This window comes from Arachis hypogaea, chromosome 15 (genome assembly GCF_003086295.3).
Source record: "Arachis hypogaea cultivar Tifrunner chromosome 15, arahy.Tifrunner.gnm2.J5K5, whole genome shotgun sequence".
Lineage (NCBI taxonomy): Eukaryota > Viridiplantae > Streptophyta > Magnoliopsida > Fabales > Fabaceae > Arachis > Arachis hypogaea.
In genome coordinates, this window is record NC_092050.1 from 3,235,841 (window position 1) to 3,261,105 (window position 25,265).

Consider the following 25,265-nt stretch of genomic DNA (forward strand, 5'->3'; position numbering starts at 1 on the left):
TTATAAAATAAAAAACTCTTTTACATTATTTTACTTCGAATTACTGTTGATTTGTAATTCGAATTAGTTTGATTCGAATTCTGGTTGATCCATGTTACGTTTTTTGCTTTGGTAGAATCATGTAATTTCTCATCCACTATAATTTAATAGTGTGATTTGCCCATAAAATTATTTATGAATTAGTCACTATTAAAGTATTAATTAGTACAACTAAATCAAAACTGTTATGAGAAGGAGGAGTAGTATAGTCAACCACTTCTCTAATTGGACTTCAGTTTATAAAATAGATATTTATGAACTGTTCTGTGTTAGTTAATAGTGGTGACCATGGAAATTTAGACTATTCGTAAATCAATGTATACGATCGTATTAATTTTTTTTTCACTGAAAGCATGTAACAAAAGGAATAGTGACAGAAATGGAAGGTTTTGCAATGTGAAGCACAGGGTACAATGCAAGGAAGCAAAAACTCGTTGGTCAATTGCCACATGTGTGTTAGCATCTAGGAATAGAAATGTTGAGGCCCCAAAAGAATTGGTAGACCATGATCACAAATGCATTTATCATCCTTTTTTTTCATGAAGATTAGAGAAAGCTAAGAATAATGTCCAACAAGATGCGCACTAATGAAGCCCTTGAGTTATTAAGGCCATTGTTTGCCAAATAATTAAGCAACTTTTTTATCAATAAGGGGGAAGCCCTGGTTTGTATTAGCATTGATACTTCTATAATCATCAATTCTATATTTGTGCACGGAAGTGAATGTTCTTATGATTAATTTGTGGGGATTTTGAGATAACACTAGTTTATCCTTTTAAAGAGTACAAAAATCAAAAGCTGAATCAACATATTTCATCAAAATTTACATACATACATACATACATACACAGAGTTCCCCAATTTCTTTCCTTTCAAATAAAAATTAGAGGGAAAAGAGAAAAAAAAGGACTATGTATTAAAGAATATATACTTAATTACTGATCAATCAAGTCAAATCAAAACAAAGAAGTGGAAAAAGTCTGAATTGAACTTCTTCCACATTTCCAAGGGACGAAAATTGATTTGGATGTGTGAACAAACAGGACTGAAGCAAAATCTATTTTAGAAAAAAGAGGCCACATTATTAGACCAAGGAACTGTTACTTGAGAACTCAAGATTCATAGAGGAATGTGTGTTAATTGGAGTGTACTCAGTGTTTGCTAGTGATGTGAGATCACTTGCAAAGCTTCCAAGATCCACAGCAGGCCACACAAAAGATGGCTTGAAGGGTGGAACATGAGGAACAGGAACTGACCCTGATATGATCTGAACAATTGTCTGCATCTTAGGCCTCTCACTTGCAATGGGATGAGAGCATGCTAACCCCAATTTCAACACCCTTTCTGCTTCTTCAGCCTCAAACTCATTCTCTAGCCTTGGATCCACTGCCTCTAGTATCCGTCTCTCGCGGTGCAAGTGCCAAACCCAATCCACAAGAAACTGATAGTCCAAATTCTTTGTCCATGGCCTCTGTCCACACACCACCTCCAGCAAGACCGCGCCAAATCCATACACATCGGATTCGCGCGTGGCCTTGCCCGTGTGGAAGCACTCTGGGGCAATGTAGCCCATTGTTCCTGGCACTCCTTCTAGCTCCGCGTATGATGTTTTTTCGTTTTCAATTGCGCGGGCCAAACCAAAGTCGCCTAACCGTGCATTGAAGTCGGAGTCTAGCATTATGTTACTTGCTTTAAGATCTCTGTGGATTACTTTTTGATCATACTCGTTGTGTAGATAGTTCAATGCAGAAGCTACCCCTGATATGATCTTATATCTTAGATGCCAACTTAATGGGGTTTTGCTTGTTCCTTCTTCAAAGAAAATGTGGTTGTCTAAGCTTCCATTAGGCATGTATTCGTACACTAAGAGTAGCACCCCGTTCTTGTGGCACCATCCTGAATAATTAAATTTTAGATCAACAAAGTCAATCATCTAAATAGAAACATTAATATGGTGCTAACTGCTGATAAACCAATGCCGTTGACCACATATATAGAGAGATATGCTTAGTATTATATATAGTTATATACTACTGCTACTACACCTAATTAATTTTACTTGTAAGTCAAGATAAGCAAAATTGATATGTATTACGATAAGAAGATAACGACCTTAGAATTTTTTTTTTTTTGGTGACTTAACGATCTTTGCTCTTGCTATAATAAGACTTGATGAGTTTTTCCAATAAAATAATGGCTTATGGCCTTATGGGAAGCTAGCTAGCCTGAAGGAAGTTTTGACATTGTCATGAATTAGAAAGTCATAAACTCGTATTGACAATATAATTTGACCAAAAATGTTGGTGAGTTATTTTATATATGTTTATTCAAAATTCCCTATTATTTCTTATTGTCGAATGAAGTATAAATATCATTATATTAATCAAAGTGAAAGTCACAATTTAATTTTATAATATAATAAGAGTTTAATTTTGATCCACTGAGAGTATTAAGTGTTTTACACCGTCGTGCAATCACATTTGTTCTTTTGAATGACCATTTTACGCGGTCAATGTGAAATGTAGTTATTTTTACTGATGTAACTTTACATAATTAGATGCACGTATAAAATTATTTTATACTGATAGTGCATTAAAATTAAATTCATATAATAATTAGATAAATTCTACATATCCACGCAAAAGTGAGGTCATTTGTCATTATAATAATGAAATTTGGTAACAAAATTTTTTTTGGCTCTATGGTAAGGGTTGATATTGACCAAGTACATAAGGAATACAAGGTCACTTTCAAAAGACAATTAGTGCCTTAGTGGAACCAATGAAAAGGGAAGGAAAAAAAAGACAAAATAAGGATACCAAATCTGAAGATATATGTTGATCAAGCCTCCAAGAACGGCAAGAAGGTCAATTCTAACTAAAGGGGATGGATGAACATTTTAGAACTCATCAGATTTTGGCCATGTGCAACTATGTTTCATCATTTTCTCTTTTTTAGTTATTCTTTACACGACCTACTTGAGGGAAAATATTCATATAAAAAATAGTAAGACTAGTTCTCTCAACAATGTTTTTTCATTTTTCACTTAAAAAAAATATAGCTTACACCTTAAAGAATAAAACATCTACCATTTAAACCAATTTTTTCCAATTATATCTCTAATCAAAGGAAAACTGGAAAAGAAGGAGAAACTCGTAATTTTAATTATGACACCATCACCAACCATTCTATTATTAGATGGTCAAAATTGTCAGCGAATATATGTACTTGCACTAAATGCAACTACATCAATCATGGCCGCTAATTAATTCGACAAGACACCATGGATCACTCTCTAGGTCTCAAATATTCCTAGTTCGATCCCTTGATCATCATCACCATCGTCATAATCAAAACAATAACGAATCTAGATCCTAACACTGTCAAGTTCAATCTAACTTCTTCTTATTCCTGACAGTGACTGCTAGATTATTATCATTAAAGCAGTAATTTAATAAACAAGTAAGAAATTAATTTAGAAACATACCAAGTAATTTGACAAGGTGCTTGTGGCGGAGCCTATTGATGATTGTAAGTTCAGCCAAGAAATCATCAGTGCTCTTCATCTTGTCCCTAGAGAACATCTTAACGGCCACTTGAAGCTTCTCCATTGGAAGAGTCCCTCTATAAACCACACCAAACCCACCCTGTCCAAGTTTATTGTTCTTCTCATCAAAATTATTCGTAGCCTTCTTCAATTCTTGAAACTTAAATTCCCTCGGTGTTCCAGGCAAGCTCTTAAGCGCGCCCATAATTTCAGAATTCGAACCATTATCACAATTTTTCCTCAACACGCAGCACCACAGGAACACACCTACACCACCAACACCAATAACCACTATAGGAACGCCCACACCAAGCCCAATCGAGATCCCTTTATTGTTTCCGTTACCGCTACTTTTCTTGGGAAGGGTTTCTATTGATACGTTCCATCTCAAGACGCAGTTCAATTCAATGGTTTTCCCTGTTGAAGCTGAGAATCCGAAAAAGGATTTCTGGCTAACGAAATCTCGAAGATCTAGTGTCGAATTCAACACCGGTTTTGACGGTTTTGCCACTATTGGACTGTCTTTATCGGCCTGGGGAGCCATAAAGACGTTTATGACCCTGCGTGAACCGTCGTAGTCGATCCAGATCACGTAGAACGCTGTACCGTTTGGTGAGATCTCGTAACCGAATTTGGACAGTGGAACGGTGACGGTGGAATTGACGGAGTTGATGTTCAGACCGATGTGGTTGTTGTCTGGATCGTAGGCCTGCTTCACGGTGTCGAGCTCAACGGCGACGATCTTGTTGTCGGAGCTGCCGTCGGTGGTGGAGTTTGTAAGGCCGAGAAAACCGCCGTAGCTGTTGTTAGGGATAGTGAGATTCGGCGCAATGAGGAACGTGATGCCTTCGCCGGGGATGGTGTTGTTGACGCGGAAAACGTTGACGAGGAAGGAGGTGTTGAAGGAGAAGAGTGTGGAATCGTCGGTCCAGAGAGCGAAGGGTTCGTCGTTGAAGACTCTGCCGGAGATGTTGTTGAGGCTGACAGCGCCGGCGCTCTCCGGTGTGACCTGGAGGGCGCCGAAATTGATGTTGCCGTTGATGACGGAGAAGTTGTCGTAGTAGGAGGCGTCAAAGGGGCCCCAGGTGTATTTTTCGGTTTTGAAGTTGGTGGCGGCTGAGATGGTGGTTGTGGCCGCCGGGATGACCAGGAGGATGAAGATGATGGCGGCGGCGGAGAGTGGCGAGTGTGGTGGAGACATGTCAGTGCTGTTAAAGTTTTTAATGGCGGCTAGCGGTGGTGCTGGTGGTGCATTATTAGTGTGAAATTTTGATGCAAATTAAAAAGAAGGAAGCGATGGAGGGTCTTTTTTATACGTTAATTATTATATTATTTTATTATTTATGACAAATTTGACTCTGTTTCACTCTGTTTCTTGCTAGTTTCCTCCAGTTTATGGCTATTGCATGAGAAGGATAAAATAAAATGAGAAGTGCTGATTTTCTTTTCTATTATCAAAATATGAATTTATATGATTTGAACATCTTGCATCTTTATGTATTGAATTAATAGAAGATAGTTGTTATATAACATTAGAAATAATAAAAATCAGTTAATATATTAACTAAAAGATTTTTGTACATTCACAATTCCAAAACTATAAAATCCATGTAAACTAATTATTTATCTAATGTATATTTGTAATTTTGATAATCTTATCATCATTATAAAATAAGATGAATAATGGATAGGTTTTGAATAAATGAATAAGAAAGCGAATCAAGTTATTACTAAGGAGAGAAAATGTCTAAGGTGTGATGGTGTGTTGTGATGTCATTGACGTGAAACCTTTTGGATGATGCTAAATGCTAAGAATTTTCTGTTTTTACTTTTTATAAGTGCAAAAAAAAAAAGGTTGTTTATTCGAGTGAATAGAATAAGATAAAATATAAAAAATAAGAAATATAAAATTTAGTATTTTTGTATTTTGTTTAATGATAAATTAAAATAAATTATGAATTTTTTATTTTTTTATTTTTTTATTTAAAAATTTAAAAAATATATATAATAATAAAAATACAATTATAAAAAAATAATAAAAATAATAAAAAATAAGTTGTGTTATTTATTAGTATTTTTATGTTTTATTTTTTAAGATGAATATAAAATATACTAACTCAGTATTTTTAGACACAATATTTCTATACATATCTCAAACATAATTTTGTGTTTTTATGATTACGTTTGTTTCTATGAACAGGACAAGACATGATACTAAGAATAAAACATAAATAACAGAAATATAAAATTTAGTATTCTTATATTTTGTTTAGTAATAAAATAAAATAAATTATAAAAATTTAATTTATTTTTATTTAAAAATTTTGAAAAAAATATAATAATAAAAGTATAACTATAAAAATTAACAAAAATAATAAAAAAATTATATTATTTATTAGTATTTTTATATTTTTTATTAAAATTAACATAAATACACTAATTTAATATTTTTATACATATTATTTTTATTCTTATTTTATTTATTAAATATAATTTTACGTCTTTTATTTTTATCTTAATATTTTATCTCTATAAACAAATGCAATTTATATTTCTATCTCCGTATCCTGATCCTATGAACAAATGCAACCATCCATATTAGTTGATTAAACGAGGGCATTGGCCTTCCACAGTAGTTGACAACGAACATCAAAATTTCTTAGTATATCTTTATAAGTTATTGAACCGTTAATTTTCTTTAATTTACTAATTAACAAAGTAAAGTCTGTCCTCCACTATGTTGACTCAACACATATATAAAGGATTGTCCTCTATCATTTATGAAGAATTTGAATTTTTTAAAATTTGAATTATACTTTAGATAATAAAATATAATTTTTTATTATTTATTTTATAAGTGAGATTAAAAATAAATATAAGAGAAAAATTATTTAAAGATAAAAGATTATATTTTAGTCTCTAAAATATAAATTTAAAATTTAGAAGATTCAAATTCATTTCTGAATATTATCAAAATCTAATTATTTAAAAAAAAAGGGTCAAATGACTAATAATTTTAGAAAAAAATTAATTAGAATTGATATAAAACAAATTCAAAGAAAAATTGTGTTATCCAGCAGTTTTCTTTTAAAATATAGAAATACTTAACATTTTTTTAACTAAGTTCACATATTTATGTATATATGCTTTTTTATAGTTTTTTTTCATCTCTTATTTAATTTTTTTTGTCTTTTTTTTCTTCCTTCTTTTATATATGTTCAACAGAAATTATTAAGTACAAAAATTTTAGTACATAATATAAAAATTTTGTAGTAATTAACACTAAAAATTTTAAAGGATTACAAAATAAGAATAATAACTCACTCAACTAACAAAATATATTCAAAGTATCAAATATTATCAAAACTTAACAAAAAATTATTAGATAAAAAAACTAAATTAGTATTGACAAAAAAGATAATAGAAGTAATTTCTAGCTATGTAACAAATTTATTGAACACAAAAATTTTAGTGGATAATATGGCCCAGTTTAAGAATTTTGTTTTTTATAAATTTTTGTGTGCGTGACTATCAAGTTTTATTAATTTTTGAATTCTTTAAGAGGAGTTTTGATTTTTTTTTTCATCATTCGAATTACTTAGTATGAAGTACTGGCATTTAGTGTTTTTATTACTTTTATTTTTTTGCTATGTGCACAAATTTAAATGTTATATGGATAAATTTTTGTTTTTTTTAACAAATATTTATGTACTTTTTATTCTTTATCATCTTTTTTTTTATCTTCTCTTTTTTATTTTATTTTATTTTTTGTAATTTTTCTTGTTTTGTCCACTTCAAAAGAATACAAACAATAAAAGAAAAAAATAAATAAAAAGAAGAAATAAAAAAATCTACAATAACACTAAGAGGAGAAGGGAAAAGAAATTTTAAAATGGAATAATTACTCAAATTAAATTTTGAGAATTTTAATATTGAATATTTTAATCTTTTAAATTTTAAAATATACAAAATAATTCTTAACATTTATTTTAGTCTCTTTTCAATTTGATTCGTTTAATTAAAATGACTGCTTTAAAACTTTAATTTTAAGATTTTGTCAGGATTGTTTTGAATTTTTTTTATTTTTTAAGGACTATTTGTATTTTACTATTTGAATTAAAGTAGATGAAAATTGTATTATCTAACGAAGATAAATATTAAAGATTATTTTATACATTTTAAAATTTGAGGAACTAAAACGTATAATTTTAAAATTCTTAAGAAATGATTTGTGTAACTATTTTTATAAAACAATATTGCAACAATAACAATAATAGAAGAAGAACAAAAAAAAAGAAGAAACGTACAAAAAAAATATGTGTAATTCACATACAGATTATGTAAGTAATTTTAACTGAATTTGAGTTAGTTAAATAGATTTACTTACTAAGATGTTTTAAGATAGTGTTTGTTTTGAAGTATTAAGATAGAAATTGGGAGATTAGGACTCAGTATCATGTTTGTTAGTCTTAATACTGGTATTAAATTTTTAGTCTCTGTTTTCAAAATTTCAGTATTTCAATACTTCTAAAAAATAAAGACACAGGAGACTGAAATTTTTTGGAATGAAAATTAAAATTTTAATAACATTTTATACCTAAAATATCTCAATTTCAATTAATTAATTCTAATTTTATTTTTTGTGCAAATTAAATTAGAGTTTCATTCTTATTTCAGTATCTATCTCTCACTTTATACCAAATACAATACTGAGACTGTTTCTCAGTTTCTGTCTCTCAATATCAATCTTTTAGTCTTTGTCACTCTTCTAAATGCTACTGTTTAAAATATCCTCAATTTATTTAGTGGCAGAGAAAATAATTGGAAGTAATTATTATTAATTAAATATTTTAAAAATAATATACATGTAATACAACAACAACAAAGTCTTGTCCCACTAAGTGGGGTCGGCTACATGAATCAAACGACGCCATTGTGCTCTGTCATGTATCATGTCTACAGAAAGACCGTTTTACATGTAGATCTCGTTTGACCACCTCATGGATGGTCTTCTTAGGTCTTCCTCTGCCTTTCGCCCTTTGTCCATCTTCCATCTCATCCACCCTCCTGACTGGATGTTCTATCGGTCTTCTTCTCACATGTCCAAACCACCTGAGACGCGATTCAACCATCTTTTCCACAATAGGTGCTACTCCAACTCTCTCCCTTATATCTTCATTCCTTATTTTATTCAATCGCGTATGACCACTCATCCATCTCAACATCTTCATCTCTGCCACACTCAGCTTATGTTCGTGCTCCCCTTTAGCCGCCCAACACTCCGTACCATAAAGCATAGCCGGTCTTATAGCGGTGCGATAGAATTTACCTTTAAGTTTTAAAGGCACTTTTTTGTCGCATATAAAACCAGATGCACTCCGCCATTTTGACCAACCTGCTTGGATCCTATGATTTACATCATGTTCAATCTCTCCATTATCCTGTATGATGCACCCAAGATACTTAAAACTTTTAACTTTTCGTAGGGTGTTCTCTCCAATTTTCACCTCTATATTGGAGTTTTCCCTTCTCAGACTGAACTTACATTCCATATATTCCGTCTTGCTACGGCTTATGCGCAGACCATACACTTCTAGAGCTTCTCTCCATAACTCCAACTTCTTATTTAGGTCTTCCCTTGACTCTCCCATAAGGACGATATCATCGGCAAAAAGCATGCACCATGACACAGGCTCTTAGATGTGCTCTGTGAGTACTTCTAAGACTAATGTGAAAAGGTATGGACTTAAGGATGATCCCTGGTGTAATCCTATACCAATAGGGAATTCCTCTGTCACACCACCTTGAGTCTTCACACTAGTTGTGACCCCATCATACATGTCTTTAATTGTCCGAATATATGTGATCCTTACATCGTGAAAAAGAATTAAATCTATTGGCCAAAAAACAAAAACAACCAAACTAAAACTATATTGGCAATTTGACAAAGGACTAATTATCATTATCATATGCGTTGCACGTCCAAACAAATATGGCCATATTTAATGGCATGTACGGACTTATTATAAAATAAATTTATTAGTTTTGTTCTTTTTTTAGTTTCAGTTCTTGTATAAACTAATGGCAACCTCACGTCAAAAATTAAAATAAATTGGAATCTAATTTGAAAAAAAAAAATGTAATGACAAGAGTCAAATAACAATTTAATTTAGCCTCTTGAATTTCATTTGTAACTTGTTTAATATATACCTTTAGAAAACCAAAATAATTTAAGATGATTAGTTGATTGCAATAATCTCAAAAATGAATCAATTTTATATATATAAAACGTTAAAACATAAATTTTACCATAGCTAAAGATTGACATCTTATTTATTATTCTATTGTTATATAAGTCTTTTTTAAATTATAATTTTTATAAAATTTTGAATTTATTTTTTTAATTGTTTTTCTTCATTTAATAGTCTGTACTAATATTATCTTCTAATTAATATTGATAATAAAGTTAATCAACAACTTTCATTAATTTTATCTTTTAATTAATGAATTTAATATCATTACTAAGTTATATATTTTCTATGAAAGACTAACCTCTCATTTCTTTGTTATTATCTTTTATATATATTTTATGTTATAAATAAAATAAATTATGTATTATATTTTTTAATATATTTTTAAAGTTTAAGAATGACTGATAAATTATGAAATCAATTGATATTAATGATATTTAAAAAAATTATTATAAAAAATATTTGAATTTATTTGAATTTTTTATATTTTTTTTTACTTATATAAATTATTATAGAATTTTATTCGATAATAAAAAATATTTTTAGTGGAGTAGAAATTATATGAGCCAGATAGACTTTTGTTTAAGTAAGATATATTATTTTTATATTCATATGTTAATTTTTTTAAAAAATTGAACTAATTTATCAAAATCAAATAGGGCAATAAAATCGATTCTTTTCTTATATTTCATAAAAAAAATTATTTTAACAAAAAGGTCAGAAATTAATTTAGTAATGGATAAAAAAATGGTAATATTTATTTATTCAATATATTGGTGTATGATGTATTATTTATATATGTTGATTTGTCATGTTCAGTTATATGCAAAATGTAGATAATATTTTGAATGGAACAAAAAACAAAAAATTAGCATGCAGCAAGTTGCGTTTAACAGGGAGGAAAAATAATGTCTCAAAACGTATTTTATGTCCTCTGCATGCAGACATGATCAGTCATGTTGAATATCTTAAAACTTTATAAACGCAGATTATAATTGACAGATGGTAGTAGTAAATCGCAGATTACGATTGACAAGCTCTCTAATGATATGGACGACACGTGTTAGAAAAAAAGTACTAAAACGGGTCTTTAAAATACAAAACGCAGGCTAAGAAGCAAAAGTTTCACTTACGATGAGAGTATGTTAGAGTAAAACATTGCAAAGGGTTGTGCATTAAGAGGTGCAAGGATTTAGGATAAGTGTGGGAGAAAGAAGAATAGAAGAAGGTTTAGAGTGAGAGAGGAAAAAAATAATTCATAATTTTATCTTATCTGAAAAATATATTATTGAATATCTGAATTATTTTTAATAGGAAAGTGTTTTTTATGATAAATAAATTTATTTATTTTTATTTTATTTATTTGTGTTTTAACTAATAATTTTATTGTTAATTTCGTCGTTGTTATTATTATTGTTGTTGTTGTTGTATAAATTTTTAGATAGAAATTCAGGTGCAGTCGACTTCACGTGAAGTTGATAATTAAGAGTTGTTAGATGATTTTATTGATTTGACTAAATTTTCATTTAACGACTCCCGGCTATCAATTTTACGTAAAGTCGACTGCATCTGAGTTTTCACTAAATTTTTATGATATAAATTTTTATTTTAAAAATTATATAAATTATTCTATAACTAATTATAAAATAAAAAAACTCTTTTATTATTATTTTAATTATCTACAAAATTATGTATAAAAAAATTATAATATTAAACTTCTGCACATTGTACGAATCTAAATCTTGTTAAAGGAATGTGCAAAGCACTATGTTCTAAATACCCTTTGTTTTCCTTTTTCCATAAAGGATAATTACTCATAATTCAAAGTTTTTCTTTCGCGTTCACATTTAACAACAATAACTTATCAAAAAAAATCTAACAATAAAAGATATATGGTTTTTCGATTTCGTTATATTTATTTACGATGATAAATTAAACTATACTATTAATTAGATTTTAATTAAGATCTCATCCGTGATCCATCGTCACTGATTATTATTCTGTTCGGATGCTTTTAGCTTTATATTGCTAGCCTTTTTTTTTTGTCAACGAAGTAATGTTAAAATAAATTTTGAGAGGGGGAAGAGAGAGAAAAAAAATTAAAAAGGATAGATGCCCTTTAGCAAAGAAATTAAAAAGAGATGTTTTAGGTTAGATTTGGTTCTAAGAACAAGAGAAGATAAGATAAAATACTAAAAATAAAATATAAAAAATAAAAATATAAAAATTTATATTTTTATATTTTGTTTAAGTATAAATTACAACAAATTTTTTGTTTGTGATTAATCTTTAATAAATTATGAAAGTTATCTAATTTATTTTTATTCAAAAAATTTAAAAAAATATATAATAATAATAAATTATAATTATAAAAAATTAATAAAAATTTAAAATTAAAAAAATTTAAAATTAAAAAAATTAAAAAATAAATTATATTTTTTATTAATATTTTTATATTTTTATTAAAATAAATATAAAATATATTAATTTAATATTTTTAAACATATTATTTAAAATATTCAGTATCTTCTATGTGTAAAGACACATTCAACAGATAAACATAAACTTAAAATTGGTGAATATGACAGCCTTTGTGCCAACGTTGATGTATTATATTTGCATATGATGTTTTAACTTTTAGCATATGGTCTAATATATACAGCTGGTGGTCATTATTAATCATTATTTATCTTTATTATTAGACCTACACTTTTTTATCTTTATCGCTTTAGAGCAACTTGACAATAGTTTATGATCATATAACTTTAACTTATTCCCATGCATATTATATATCGTAGTTTTATTTTATATATTTTTGTTTAACATAAATTTCATATTACTTTAAGCAATATTTCCGGAATATATATATAATAAAAGCTAGCATAATCGATATATATTATAGATTTAATTACTCTGTTAGTCTTTATAGTTTTGCAAAATTTTTAATTAGGTTTCTATATTTTTTTTTAATTAGGCCGCTACACCTTTTTTTTTTAATTGAGTCCATATATATTTTTTTCTTTTTATTTGAGTTCCTGCACCAATTTTTTTTAGTTGGGTCCTTATATAATTAAATCAATTATTATTAAGAAGGTAGTCACCAAAAAAAAAAAAATTATTATTAAGAAGGACCTAATTGAAAAAAAAAATTGGTGCATGGATCCAATTAAAAGAAAAAAAATACAGGGACCTAATTGAAAATTTCGCAAAACTATAGGGACTAACAGAATAATTAAACCTATATTATAACAATAAAGTTTTATATCTAAATAAATTATTTAGCCAACTAAGTCTAATTAAATTGTTATAACCTAATTTAATTCTAGGCGTATTATCTCTAACAACCTTTTAAATTTTAATTTAATGCGCAACTATGTATAACTACCTTTTTTATACGGATTTTGTTTTTTTTTTTCAAATTTCTTTAGCGTTTTTTGCATTCTCTTCCTTCTCTGTGTTTTCTTCCTTTTATACGTTCTCTTTTGTTCTGTGTTCTCTTTATTCTTTGCGTCTCTTCGTTCACGGTTAATACTCTTTGATCTGATTTAAAGATTTAGATCAATTTTTTTTAAAAATCAAAGTGTAAAATCAGGTTTAAACAAATATTTTATTTTTAAAGTCAATGAATGATGAAAGTTCAAACGGTGAGTTAAACTAAGACGAATTGAATTATTGTTTTAAAACGAATCAAATGGATGATGTTTGGTTCGAACTTCGTTAATGTAGTTCATTAATATTTGATGTTTCTTTAGTTGTATAATTTCGTTTTTGTTTGTGAAAATTGGTTTCATGGTTAAAGATTTAAATTTGAATGTAATGTAAGATTTTTGAATTTTTTGTTAAATATGTTTTTGTTCTTAATTTAGGTACATTCTAAGTTTAATTTTGATGTATTCTGATTTGAGCTTACTTTACACTGAATTTGTTTTGTGTGTCGTCATAATTAAGAAATTTCGGTGCATTCTAAATTTAAATAAGGTGTACACAATTTAAAATTATTCTTCCTCCTCCTTCTCATTTTCTGCTTCGTCTTTTTGTTTTTTTTTTTATCTTCTCCTTTTTATTTTATTTTCTCATAATTATTTTTTTTATTTTTTTAGAGAAATAAAACAAAAAAAAGAAGAATAAATTTTGGTTCATTTTTGCAAAAAATTCAATTCAATAAATGTGAATTTACATTTATTCAACTAAATAAGATTACAATACAGTATAAACATATTCATTCAAGTCTAATATGAGAAGCAATATTACCAAAAAAAGACGTAAGAGCAAAAAAAAAAGAATAAATACAACATTAAAAAAGATATTTTTATACTTTTATAACAAAATTTTTTATAAAAATTAAGATATTTATGTGTTATTATTAAAATTTGATGTTATTTTTTTTAATAAATTTTGCACAATTTAAAATTTTTCTTTCTCCTCTTTTTCATCTTCTACTTCTTTTTCTTTTTTTTTCTTTTTTTTATCTTCTCTTTGTTTTATTTTTTTTATTATAATTTTTTATGTTTTATTCTTTTGAAAGAAATAAAACTAAAAAAAGAAAAAAACAATAAATAATTGTAATAACATTGAAAAAGTAAAAGAGAAAAAGAAATAAAAATAAAACAAACTAATAGTACCAATAGAAGAAAGATGAGAAGATGCATGAAGATAAAAATCGTTTTTTATATTCTGAGTGGGGAGCGGATATTTCGTTTATGTGAAGCGTGTGTCTACATCCTCTATATAATGAGAATGATTTTTATTGATTTTACATTAATTTAATTAAATTTTATTATCAAAAAAATTTAAATGTATAACGAGTCTGATATTATAAATATTGAAATAAAGATAAAAGTCCAAACTAAAAAAAGGAACATATTAATTAATACTAATCTTATTCCACATAACAATAATAATTGTATAAAACTATATGCATTATTAAATTTTTGAGTAAATGATCTAATTGACTTCGCATTTTTAATATATTATAACTCATAAATAGGAGATGCAAATGAGCTTTGAACTGACTCCTTTAACTTGTTAGAAAGGACAATTTGGACGACGACGACGAACACAAAAAAAAAATTATTATTATTATTATTATTATTATTATTATTATTATTATTATTATTATTATTATTATTATTATTATTATTATTATTAAGAAAAAAAATGAGTTGCATGTCAACTAACGATGCTAATCGTTATCCCAAAATTTTTGTATGCAGTTAGAGTATATCCAAAATTTGATTAAAAGTATAATTTATGTTATTGTTAGTCGGATGTAATTTGAAATATTTAACGATGATTATAATTTGTAATGAATATTATTTTTTATTTAATTAAAATATTTTATTATTTTTTATAATAAAATATTATGTATTTATTATTTATATATATTTTAACTTTTTTTAGTTATAAATTTTAATGTTTAAACTTATTTATAAATTTTTTAATAATAAATTTTTTTTAGTCAAGGCTGAAGATGTTTGGTTCAGTTAAACTAAAATAAAAAAATATATATTATAATGGTTTTGTAAAATATATTTAAACGAGGTGAATTTTAATAGTGCATTTGTTTCTTTGAATTAGTACCTAATTTTTATCTAATCTATTTTTTATAGTAAATTTTAAAAAATTATTTATTTTTATATTTTAATTAAATATTAATTTTTAATTTTTTAGTAATTAAACACTAATTTTTTAAATATCATAACAATCACTTTTAAATAAATAATTTTGTTTTAACTAAATCTAATTATTTTTTTCTTTTCATGTCTTTCTTTTTTTTTAACTAAAATTTTTTATTAATAAATTTGAAATTATTAAACCAATTTAATTGAATTTGATGACTAAAATGTTTAATCGTATAACATTAAAAAAAATCCAGTGCTTTTCGATTGAATCGGCTAGATGATGTGAATTAATATATGAATTTGAATATTTAAATAAAGATAATTTTAAAATTTTTATCTGAATTTTAACTTATACAGTAAATTGATAAGATAAGGCTCACATGATTTAACTAATCTCTTAATTATTTATTTATTAATGGTTGGCAATTTGGCATGTACTACAAATATAATTTTAGTGATCATCGGTACTATACATTTGTTTCCCAACGAACCAACATAATTTTCTCATGCATAATATTGAATGAAATATATATATAAGTGTTGACCAATATCTTTTATTCTAAAATGACACCCTATTTATTTAGTAATTAGATATTTTTATTAAAAATAATATTATAAATGATTAATATATTAAATTATCTAATAATTTACAAATTATAAAATAGTATGCTTTTTAGGACATAAATTAATTAACCACCATGATTCTGGCTAGCTAAAGTCAATCGAAACATGGTGTTGTAATTAATATAAACTGATATATCTGACCATGGATTATTGGCTTATTGCCTCCACATCAAGAGTAAGTAGCTACCTCCCTTGTTTTTTGTCTTTCACTGTTATCATTATTAGTTGGCATATAAGAATAATGTTACTAGCTATGACAATTAATTAAACTTCTAGTACTTAAAGAAACTATGTATGTCTGACCTAAACAACACGTTTCTTATTTTATTATTTTTAAAGCAATCATAACTATAATTTGATCGAGAGTCGAGACAAACAAAAATGGTTAAGATGAGAAGAATAATACAAGATAATTAAGGTTGACTAGTAGCGTATGAAAGTTTGTAGTTAAAAAAAAAAAAGACTCAACAAAAGTTAAGGTCTTGCTTATAATTATTATTATTGAATTCTTTCCATTTACAAATTAAAATGCATGATTCATAGCTTTTTTTATTATTATATTAATAAATACTAATGTACTATTAAACCCAATTTAATTAAAAAATTAAATCATATAACTCAATTAGAAAGAGAGCGCGCAGAGCGCGATAAAAAAGAGGAGGGCGTGTGGAGCATAATAAAAGTGCAGATGGAACTGCTAAAATAAAATGTAGATTGAACTCCTGAAACAGATGAAATTGCCGGACAAAGGCGTGAAACTGGCATAAAAAGTCGCAGACAGGCCATAATGACTATTCCATGAATGATATTTGTTTTCTGTTAAAACAGGGTGACCAAGACTGATATTGAATTTTTACTTGGATGGATGTAACAGAGATTGGTTGGATTATGAGCTAAATTAAAAGATTGATTATTCATCATAGGAGGAGGTTAAAAAAGTAAGATAATTTCTCACCGGAAAGATAAAACTATAAAAAAATGAAATAAAAAAATGAAGAATATTATATTTTTTTTAAGAAAAAATCCACCAGAAATAAAATGGTATAAACATAGAAGTCGAACTAATTATTCCTTTATATACAATTGCAGTTCCAATAGAATAAAAATTTTTAACTATTAGTTATCAACACAGATCTAAACACATCACAACACTTAAACATTATACAAATCTGAAGTTCAAGACATGGAAAAAGCGAACCCTAAAGACACTATCGGCATTGACTTCCACCACTCCCTGGTGTTCCTGTAATCGTCGGAGGGTAAGGGTTTCTTTTCTGATTTGGTAACAACAATCTCGTTGTGGTCGACATTGCTGTCACGACGATCTTTTGTGATATGGCCACTGGACGGCAGAGACTTCGATAGCTTCTTCTTATTAGTAGTTGGACATGGACAGTAGCACGATTTTAATTTGGTGACGAACTTCTTCATTTTCGAATGTGGAATTGAATTGTTTGTGGACAATAGCTCTGATATCATGATAAAATTGTGAAAGAATAGGAAAAGAAAAAATGAAGAAATTGTATTGATTGTTAATTGATTGAATTATGAAAGTAAAACTAAATATATATAGAGCATTGACCTAAAAAAAATAAAAGCAAATAAAGATAAGATAAGAACAACTAAAGATAAGATAAGATAAAATAATAAACACTAAAATTGTAACTGAATTTATGTATTCTGTTGGAATGAATTTGTGAATCACAAAAACTTCTTTAATATTGTGATAGACTAAGATAGAAGAATACTTTAATAATTTTTTAATGTATATTTTATATAAATATTTGGTTTAATAATTTATTTTTTATATATTCATATAATTTAAATAATCAATTTGTTAAATAGTCAATTTTTTTAATTAATAACTAACCAACAAAATAGCAGACAAGTAAAAATAAAAAAGAACAACCAAAAGATCAATTTAAAATAAGAAAGATAAATTTTTCTAGATAATTTATTGTACAAAATTTCTCTTTATAATTTGCTTCTAATTTCAAATTTCAGTTGTATTTGTTGATGCTTAGAATTTAATTGGGGATATATAGACTATCACTAGTGCTAGTCTTATTTTTTTTTTGGAAAGGAGCTAATCTTTTTTGAGTTCGAAGAAGATACTGAATATGATTTCTTTTTTGGCATCCAATCATAAGTCGCCACGTCAAACAAAAAAGGTCGGTACTGTACAAGGTTACCAGTTCACCACTACAACCCAATGCTTCTCTGTAACTACAGCAACGATTTCACACATTGAACCCTAAATTTTGCTTTCCTTTTCAAATTTCAATCTCCATTCTTCATTCGGCTGTGGAATTCAAGAGAAAAGGACAAGACCTTCCTCAATTTGACTTCTTCTGGTTTGTCCCTCTGTTTCTGCTTCTCATCCATCTCCAACTATTTTCGTCGTTCATGTAAAATTTTACCAATTTTTGGGACTTTCTGTGTGTGGGTGAATTCATGTAACCTTTTCTGTTTCGAAAGGGTTGTACTTTTGGATTTCGCTTTTGATAATGGGCGACTGTGTATATTTCTCAGTTTTAGAATATCTTGTGTGTTTTCCAGTTCTTAGGGATTATTTGGGACCATTACTTGCTTTCCTTTTTTCCCAATATCAGGATTGTTCTTTTTTCCAAATCCTTTTTCTCATACAGCTAATTTAACTGTTGGTGCTGCCAATTCATGATTTATTTCGAATTTCTTGGTCAAGAAGGAAGTTTGATTCTGGTGGTCAATAATTGAGTAATGAATAATACCAACTAAGTTTTGGATTGTTACTTCGTTATGCCATCGATCAATTCATATGCTTCTGTGTGTTTGAAGAGCACCCAAAGCACTTGTGATTAGAAGTGAATTTCTTATTTGTTGCATTGATCTGGTGATTTTTGTTTTGTTGAGCACTTATGTTGATGAACCATGAACTTTTCATTCTTTTAGTTTTAGGAGTAATGGTAAATTCTTTTACCTGAAACTGAAAGTAATCCCTGCTATGTTTTCTTTGTTCTTTTCTATTCTGTAGTGGCTGGTGAAAAATGCAAGATCAAAGGATTCCTTTGTCAGAGGAGTTCTTGAAAAATAAACCAAAGAAGAAAAAATTCTCAAACCAAAAGGCATCTTTGTTTCAATTGCAAGGGAATAATACCAAGGAAGAGGTACATGCTCCTATATCATCAAAACCAGGACAGAAGGGTTCCAAAAGACATTTGATGACTGAAGTCTCACCACCTTTTGCAAAACAAGAGGGTTCCAACTCAGATTCTTTTCCAGATTCCTCTGCAGCTGGAAACGAGTACCGGGCATTGAGGCGGAAGTATCTGTTGCTGGAGGATGAGAGCTTTTTATTAGGGAAAGAGCTAAGAGAGATTGAAGATGAAGTAAAGACTCTTGAAGATGAGAAAATTGCACTGCTGGATCAACTTGTTGTAATGGAAGGTCTTGTTGACCCGTCAGAGATACACTCCTAGTGTCTGCGATTCCTAGACTTGTATGTCATTTCATCTTCTGACGATGACATCTATATGTTGTTATATAATCTCTAAAATCAAAGTTTAAGGTTTGAGTCCTTTAGGTAGCTCTTTGGAACTTGGATGGATTAAAAACACATTTGTAGAAATTATATAAGTCAAAATTCAACCTTTCTGTTCTTTGTCTGGAATGTTTCTGGAATACTTTGATCATCTAATGTTTTTTTGTCATAGTAAGGTATTGTTTCTAGTTCATTGTGGTAGGTTATCCATTGTAATTCTATGGTTTCTTATGCAAATATGATTTAATGTTTTAAGAAGCAGCAAACTTTTAACTTTAGACAATTTACTTCGGGATTAATTACAGAGTAAGTGTTGTTCTATATTGTTGTTCCCTGACATCATAGAGTTTTTCCATTTGAGTATTCTGCAACTAATGAATTGAGCCTTACAAAAGTAAACATGTGGATCATCAGGAAATACAACATGATTGCCAATCACATTTATCCTTTATGAAAGAGGAAGAAAAAAAATATTGCCAATGTAAGACTAAGATTAGAGTTACTCTTTTATAATTTTACTGCATAGTTTTCAATTTGCTTGAAGGGAAAGATAACTTTATTATTTAGGAAAATAAAACAACTCCATACTCTTTTTTAGTATATTATTTTTTCAAAAATTATTATTATAAAGGTTAAAGATTAAAAATAATTAATACACCTTCTTAACTTCCCATTTTGGTGGGGAAGGAAAAACACATCACACATGGAAAGTGCTGAAGAACCTATATTGAAAATAAATCTGAGAAATTTCAGGACTCCTGGATATAATTTCTTCAAATTCTGTGTTTTGGTAATATTTGCTACACTGAGCATATAACTATAACATATGTTTGGCAGTGATCTTCTAGACTGCATCAGGGATTTTTAGAAGAATTGGTTGTGATAGGCATATAGTGACTGCAATATTCTCACAGCTCCTAAGCTAATGTAGTTATTTACAAACACTGTTATCTGACCAACCCAAAGCCTGATGATGAAGCCCGGACAACTATTGGAGTTGTGACCTGAGATCTGCCATTCTTCCATGACAAGAACCCAAATGTGTAGCCCTTTGAAGGAGCAGCCACTTTGAAATTCAATGTGAACTTGATTTTCTGTCCAATTCTTCCGAAGATTAACCTGTCTGGCACAACAGTGACATTAACTCCAGCAGGAGACACCACTACAGATTTATATACACTTCTTGCTTCTCCAACATTGGTGACAACACGTGTTACTGAAAAGTTGTCTTCAAGATTAGGCACTGCAATAGATGGATAGTTGAGGCTGGATGGTTTCTTGAATGCCCCATCACATGTGCTGTTGTCTCCTGTAACAAGATGGAGTGACCTCTTATCATAACCAATTGAACAGAGGAAGTCAATATAATCTTCTGGCTGTGAATCATAGACAAGGCCAGGATCTAGAACTCTTGTGGGGTTCACAAACCCTGATCCATAGTCAAATGCATTAGCTCTTCTTCCATCAGGGTCCCTTCTAATGGGCTTGTGCTGCTTATCCAGAATAGTAGCTGCACATTGAATTTATGATTAGTTTCTTGAATATAATCACTGAAACTTGTGGACTGTATGGACTGTATATTCAATGATCTACTTTTTCACTGTGTTATGTGTGATATATTTAACTTTTATACATTTTGAGGCATCATATGATGACCAATAAACTTTGATCTGGTAAGGAGTTATGATTTAATGTTTGATTAAGAATAATTCCAAACTTTGTGTTAATCTAGTTATGTTCTTGGAAAAACCAGTTGATTGATTACAAACAGTAATGTTTGACTAAAATTTGATACCAGTTGTCATGATGGCAGATTTGATAGCAGAGGGCGACCATGAAGGATGAACAGCTTTGACTAATGCTGCAATTCCAGATACATGCGGACAAGACATAGAAGTTCCTGATATAATATTGAACTTCATTTTTCCAACGGCTGCCGGAGACCATGCTGCGAGAATGTTTAATCCGGGAGCTGTAATATCAGGCTACATAGCAGTACAGTGAGAAATCTTTTATAATTGAGAAGGGGCATGTTTATGAACTTATGAGAATATCACCTTCAAGATTTCTGGGTTTAAGGAATTGGGGCCTTTAGAAGAGAATGCCGCTGTTCGGGGTGCAGGTCGAGTTCCTAGAACTGTCTTGGCTGCAAATATCCTCGCCATAGGCTTTCTGTTCGGCACAACAGAATGCAGGGTCAGATAATGGCAAAACAAGCAACATACTTAACATCAGTGTCTATTTTCTCAGGTGTAAAACAAACCTTGTTCTATTGATGTATGATAGAATATGTTCGCCTGTTCTCCTTCCAACAATAGCTGAAGGAATCACAAATGGTATGGCAACATCTTTATCTGTCTCATCAATGAGTATCATTCCAACACCACCTGCCTCTTTCACTACCCTACTTTTGGCCAACTTTGATTCTGATGAACTCTCTATATGTCTACACACCAGAACCTTCCCTCTGGCCTTGGTCTTATTCAGGGAGCTATCTACACAGTAACTGCAAAAAACAGAATCGAAACAATACCAAACTTAAAAAAGCCATCCATGCACATTGATTTAGACTGTTCTCTCTATCAAGTACCTTGTGCTTCACCTGGATTGATAAGGAGTAAAATATCCATCAAAGGCATCTGCTGCAGATATTATTCTTTTGGAGGCATTCATTTCTAAGATGCTGAGACTTTCACCCTGTTCCATTCATTGGAGAAACAATAGCTCAGTCCAACATGAAAGCAGAAAACACTAGAAATGGAAACAATGAACGAAAATAGAATCTAAACATTACCGAGATGTTGACACCATTTCCTAGTACAACATCAGAGGTGAAGTCCCTATCAGTGGAGCTAGCAGCAACAGTGAAAATCCAAGGTGCAAGGTTAGTAGCAGAACCAGGAGTTCCTTCATTCCCAGCTGATGCCACCACTAGAACTCCATGCCTAGCAGCATGAAAGGACCCCACTGATATGGCATCATTGAAATACTCTCCTTGAGGGGCTTCAGGACCCAGAGACAATGATATAATGTGAACACCATCTCTTATGGCATCATCAAAGGCAGCTAGCAAGTCCACATCATAGCAACCTGAATCCCAGCAAGTTTTGTAAACAGCAATTCTAGCCCTAGGTGCACCTCCCCTGGCTCCTCCAGCTGCCAGCCCCTTGTAACTCATGTTCGACACGTAGCGGCCGGCCGCCGTGGAGGCCGTATGGCTCCCATGTCCAGTGCTATCCCTTGGGGACCTGAAAGAGACCTTCTTGTCTGACCCTTCTTCTGCTTCAAATCCACTCATATAATATCTTGCTCCTATCACTTTCCTGCACCATAATAATTAACCAATGAAGTCAACATGGTGAAAAACTTTTGAGGGTGTGATTCAACTCCAACCACAAAACAAAACCTGTTACAAGAAGATGCATTGAATGTTTCTCCTAATTGACAATGGCCCCTCCAACTTGGTGGCACTGCTGGCATGTCGGTGTCTCTAAAACTTGGTGATTCAGGCCAAATTCCTTCATGAATAGTCATAACCAGTAAGCAAAAAAATTAAATGCACACCATGACAAAAAGTCAAAAACCCCACCATTGCACTGACTATTTAGTAGCTACACCTTCTCACACTGATATTGTACCAAAATAATTTTCGTAACAGTGATGATATTTGTTTTCAACAGATTAGGTGTAATGTATCAGAATGCAAACTTTTAATAGAATGCTGATCTAATTAAAGTAGTTCATAAGTAGGAATTTGACTACACAATGATACCATGTGAAGGTCCAGTGTTATGAGTCATAGTTTCCTTTTAGTTGCTATTCCTAAAAGTAGAGGGATAAAAGGTACATAATTTGGGCTACTAAAGAAATAAATGAAGTGTAGAAGTTCTTGTGAACAGGATAATAAATGTGTTTATGGGACATTGAAGTAAAGGTACACATTTGTACGTAAGTGATGAAGGAAAAGTAACCAAAAAGGTTCTATCATAGGAGGCTGTAGCAGCAAAACCAGAGTTACTAGAAAGTTTGAATGGTTGTTAGTTGTTACTTTTCTTAAAGTTACAATTATTATTCATTTAAAAAGAATCTGGTAACTATGAGTAAAGACTACATAGTACAAACTCACCGGTATCAATGAAACCAACGATGATATTGGCTTGGTTCTTTGTGGATTGTCCTAGAATCTCCATGGTTTCATCCTTCTCAAGTCCCATAAAGTCCCATGAATGAGTGGTGTGAAGTTTTCTCTTATAATTGGGAAAAACTGAAACAACTCCAGACATTCCTTGCCATAATTTTGAACATAAGAGAGTTGTTAACAGCAAGAAGCCATTGATTTGTATGTTAGAAATTCTTATAGTTTCAAAAAGAAAGAAGAAATTCAGTGGCATACTTGAAATTTGTGAAGCTTGTTCTTGAGTCAACTTGGCTGCAAAGCCTCTGAAACCATGTTTGTAGCTATAAATATGAGAAGCTTGTGCTTTCTCAATACTGTTAAAGAAAAATCACATATCAGAAACAAGAAAGAAAGGGAGAATTTTCCGAAAGAAAAAAACTGGCTTCAATTATTCTAACCTTCCTTCATGAACAGCAGCAAGCATCTGATGGTGTTGCTTTAGAACATCCTCTGGTTCTTGCCCAGTTTTGCTTCCCATGTACACTACATAAGCCTGCCATTGCCGTACAATTCAAATTCCATATAGTTTGATTGATTGGTTAATTAATTAACAAAAATTAATACAGAAGAAAACATAACAATAAGAAGCTATGTAAGTACCTTAGAAGAAAAGCAAAAGGTAGTTTCTGCAGCAAGAACTGCAAGAAACAGATAAAAGAAGAGACTTGAAGATGACATTGGTCACAAGTTCCAAGCTTTGGCTAATGATTGGTCATGAAACGATAAAGGGTTGCAGAAACTGAATGCCAATTCAGAGAAAAGGGAAATCAAGATGGAGAAATAGGAGAAGGCAGGACAAGAATCATGTGTTTAGGTGCAAAGTTGTGGGGTGTGTCATGTGTGAGAATTCAATGGGAGAGGTTTATATATAAGAACAAGAATTAAGAGAGAAAACAAAGAATGTGAAAACGTGGAGTAGTAGTGGGTTAAAAAGGTTTAGATTATGATACACAGAGATAGAGATAGAGAGATAGGGACTTGTGTTCTTTGAACTAACCAAGAAAATTAGTTATTTTCCTCTCAAACCGTTAATATTGAAAATTAGTAATTAGCATGTGGGTGGCTTTTGAATGGAATTTCATTACATTAGAAATTATTTATTTCAGTTTAATTCGGTTCTTATCTTATATTATGATTTATTTACAACCAAATGTAGCTTTTTATGGAATTATTCATTAGATTTATTGCATTCAATCCAATTCAATTTAAGGTTGGAAATGTTTAATTTTGTATATTTACTTCCAATTCTTTTTTTTTTTTTTTTTACACTCACTCTATTATGATATAACTTATTTTTTACATATTAAAATCAGTCACTATATATTTGTGTATAAATATATGTATAACTTAAATTATTTTTAATATGTATTTTATATTTTAAAATATATTATACATTAGTGATTAATTTTAGTATACACCTAATATTATTATATTTTTGAGTTTATGTTAAATTTATAAATTAAAAAAAAATTATTAAAAATATAAA

At 29.5% G+C, this 25,265-nt stretch overlaps 2 protein-coding genes and 1 long non-coding RNA gene across 4 annotated transcripts; 1 reads left to right on the forward strand and 2 right to left on the reverse strand.

The window, feature by feature from the left end:
- Positions 1 to 822: 822 nt before the first annotated feature.
- On the reverse strand, positions 823 to 5,128 carry LOC112747615 (probable L-type lectin-domain containing receptor kinase S.5). The gene is made up of 2 exons (XM_025795724.3): positions 3,527 to 5,128; positions 823 to 1,935 (listed from the first exon to the last, which is right to left on the reverse strand). Exons 1-2 carry the CDS (start codon positions 4,785 to 4,787, stop codon positions 1,124 to 1,126), a joined length of 2,073 nt encoding a protein of 690 aa, XP_025651509.1. The 5' UTR covers positions 4,788 to 5,128; the 3' UTR covers positions 823 to 1,123.
- A 13,016-nt stretch (positions 5,129 to 18,144) lies between these two features.
- On the forward strand, positions 18,145 to 19,860 carry LOC112747617 (uncharacterized). Its single transcript, XR_011873102.1, has 2 exons — positions 18,145 to 18,436; positions 19,096 to 19,860. It is a non-coding gene; the product is annotated as an uncharacterized lncRNA (long non-coding RNA).
- Positions 19,861 to 20,313: 453 nt separating this feature from the next.
- On the reverse strand, positions 20,314 to 24,737 carry LOC112747616 (subtilisin-like serine-protease S). Of its 2 annotated transcripts, XM_025795726.3 has the most exons (11): positions 24,380 to 24,681; positions 24,178 to 24,272; positions 23,996 to 24,093; positions 23,729 to 23,887; positions 23,009 to 23,120; positions 22,397 to 22,925; positions 22,205 to 22,299; positions 21,866 to 22,108; positions 21,660 to 21,774; positions 21,398 to 21,587; positions 20,314 to 21,112 (listed from the first exon to the last, which is right to left on the reverse strand). In XM_025795726.3, exons 1-11 carry the CDS (start codon positions 24,455 to 24,457, stop codon positions 20,550 to 20,552), a joined length of 2,277 nt encoding a protein of 758 aa, XP_025651511.1. In that variant the 5' UTR covers positions 24,458 to 24,681; the 3' UTR covers positions 20,314 to 20,549. The 2 variants fall into 2 exon arrangements, with proteins under 2 accessions (XP_025651511.1, XP_025651510.1); XM_025795725.3 differs by having other exon boundaries at positions 23,729 to 24,093; positions 24,380 to 24,737.
- Positions 24,738 to 25,265: the final 528 nt, after the last annotated feature.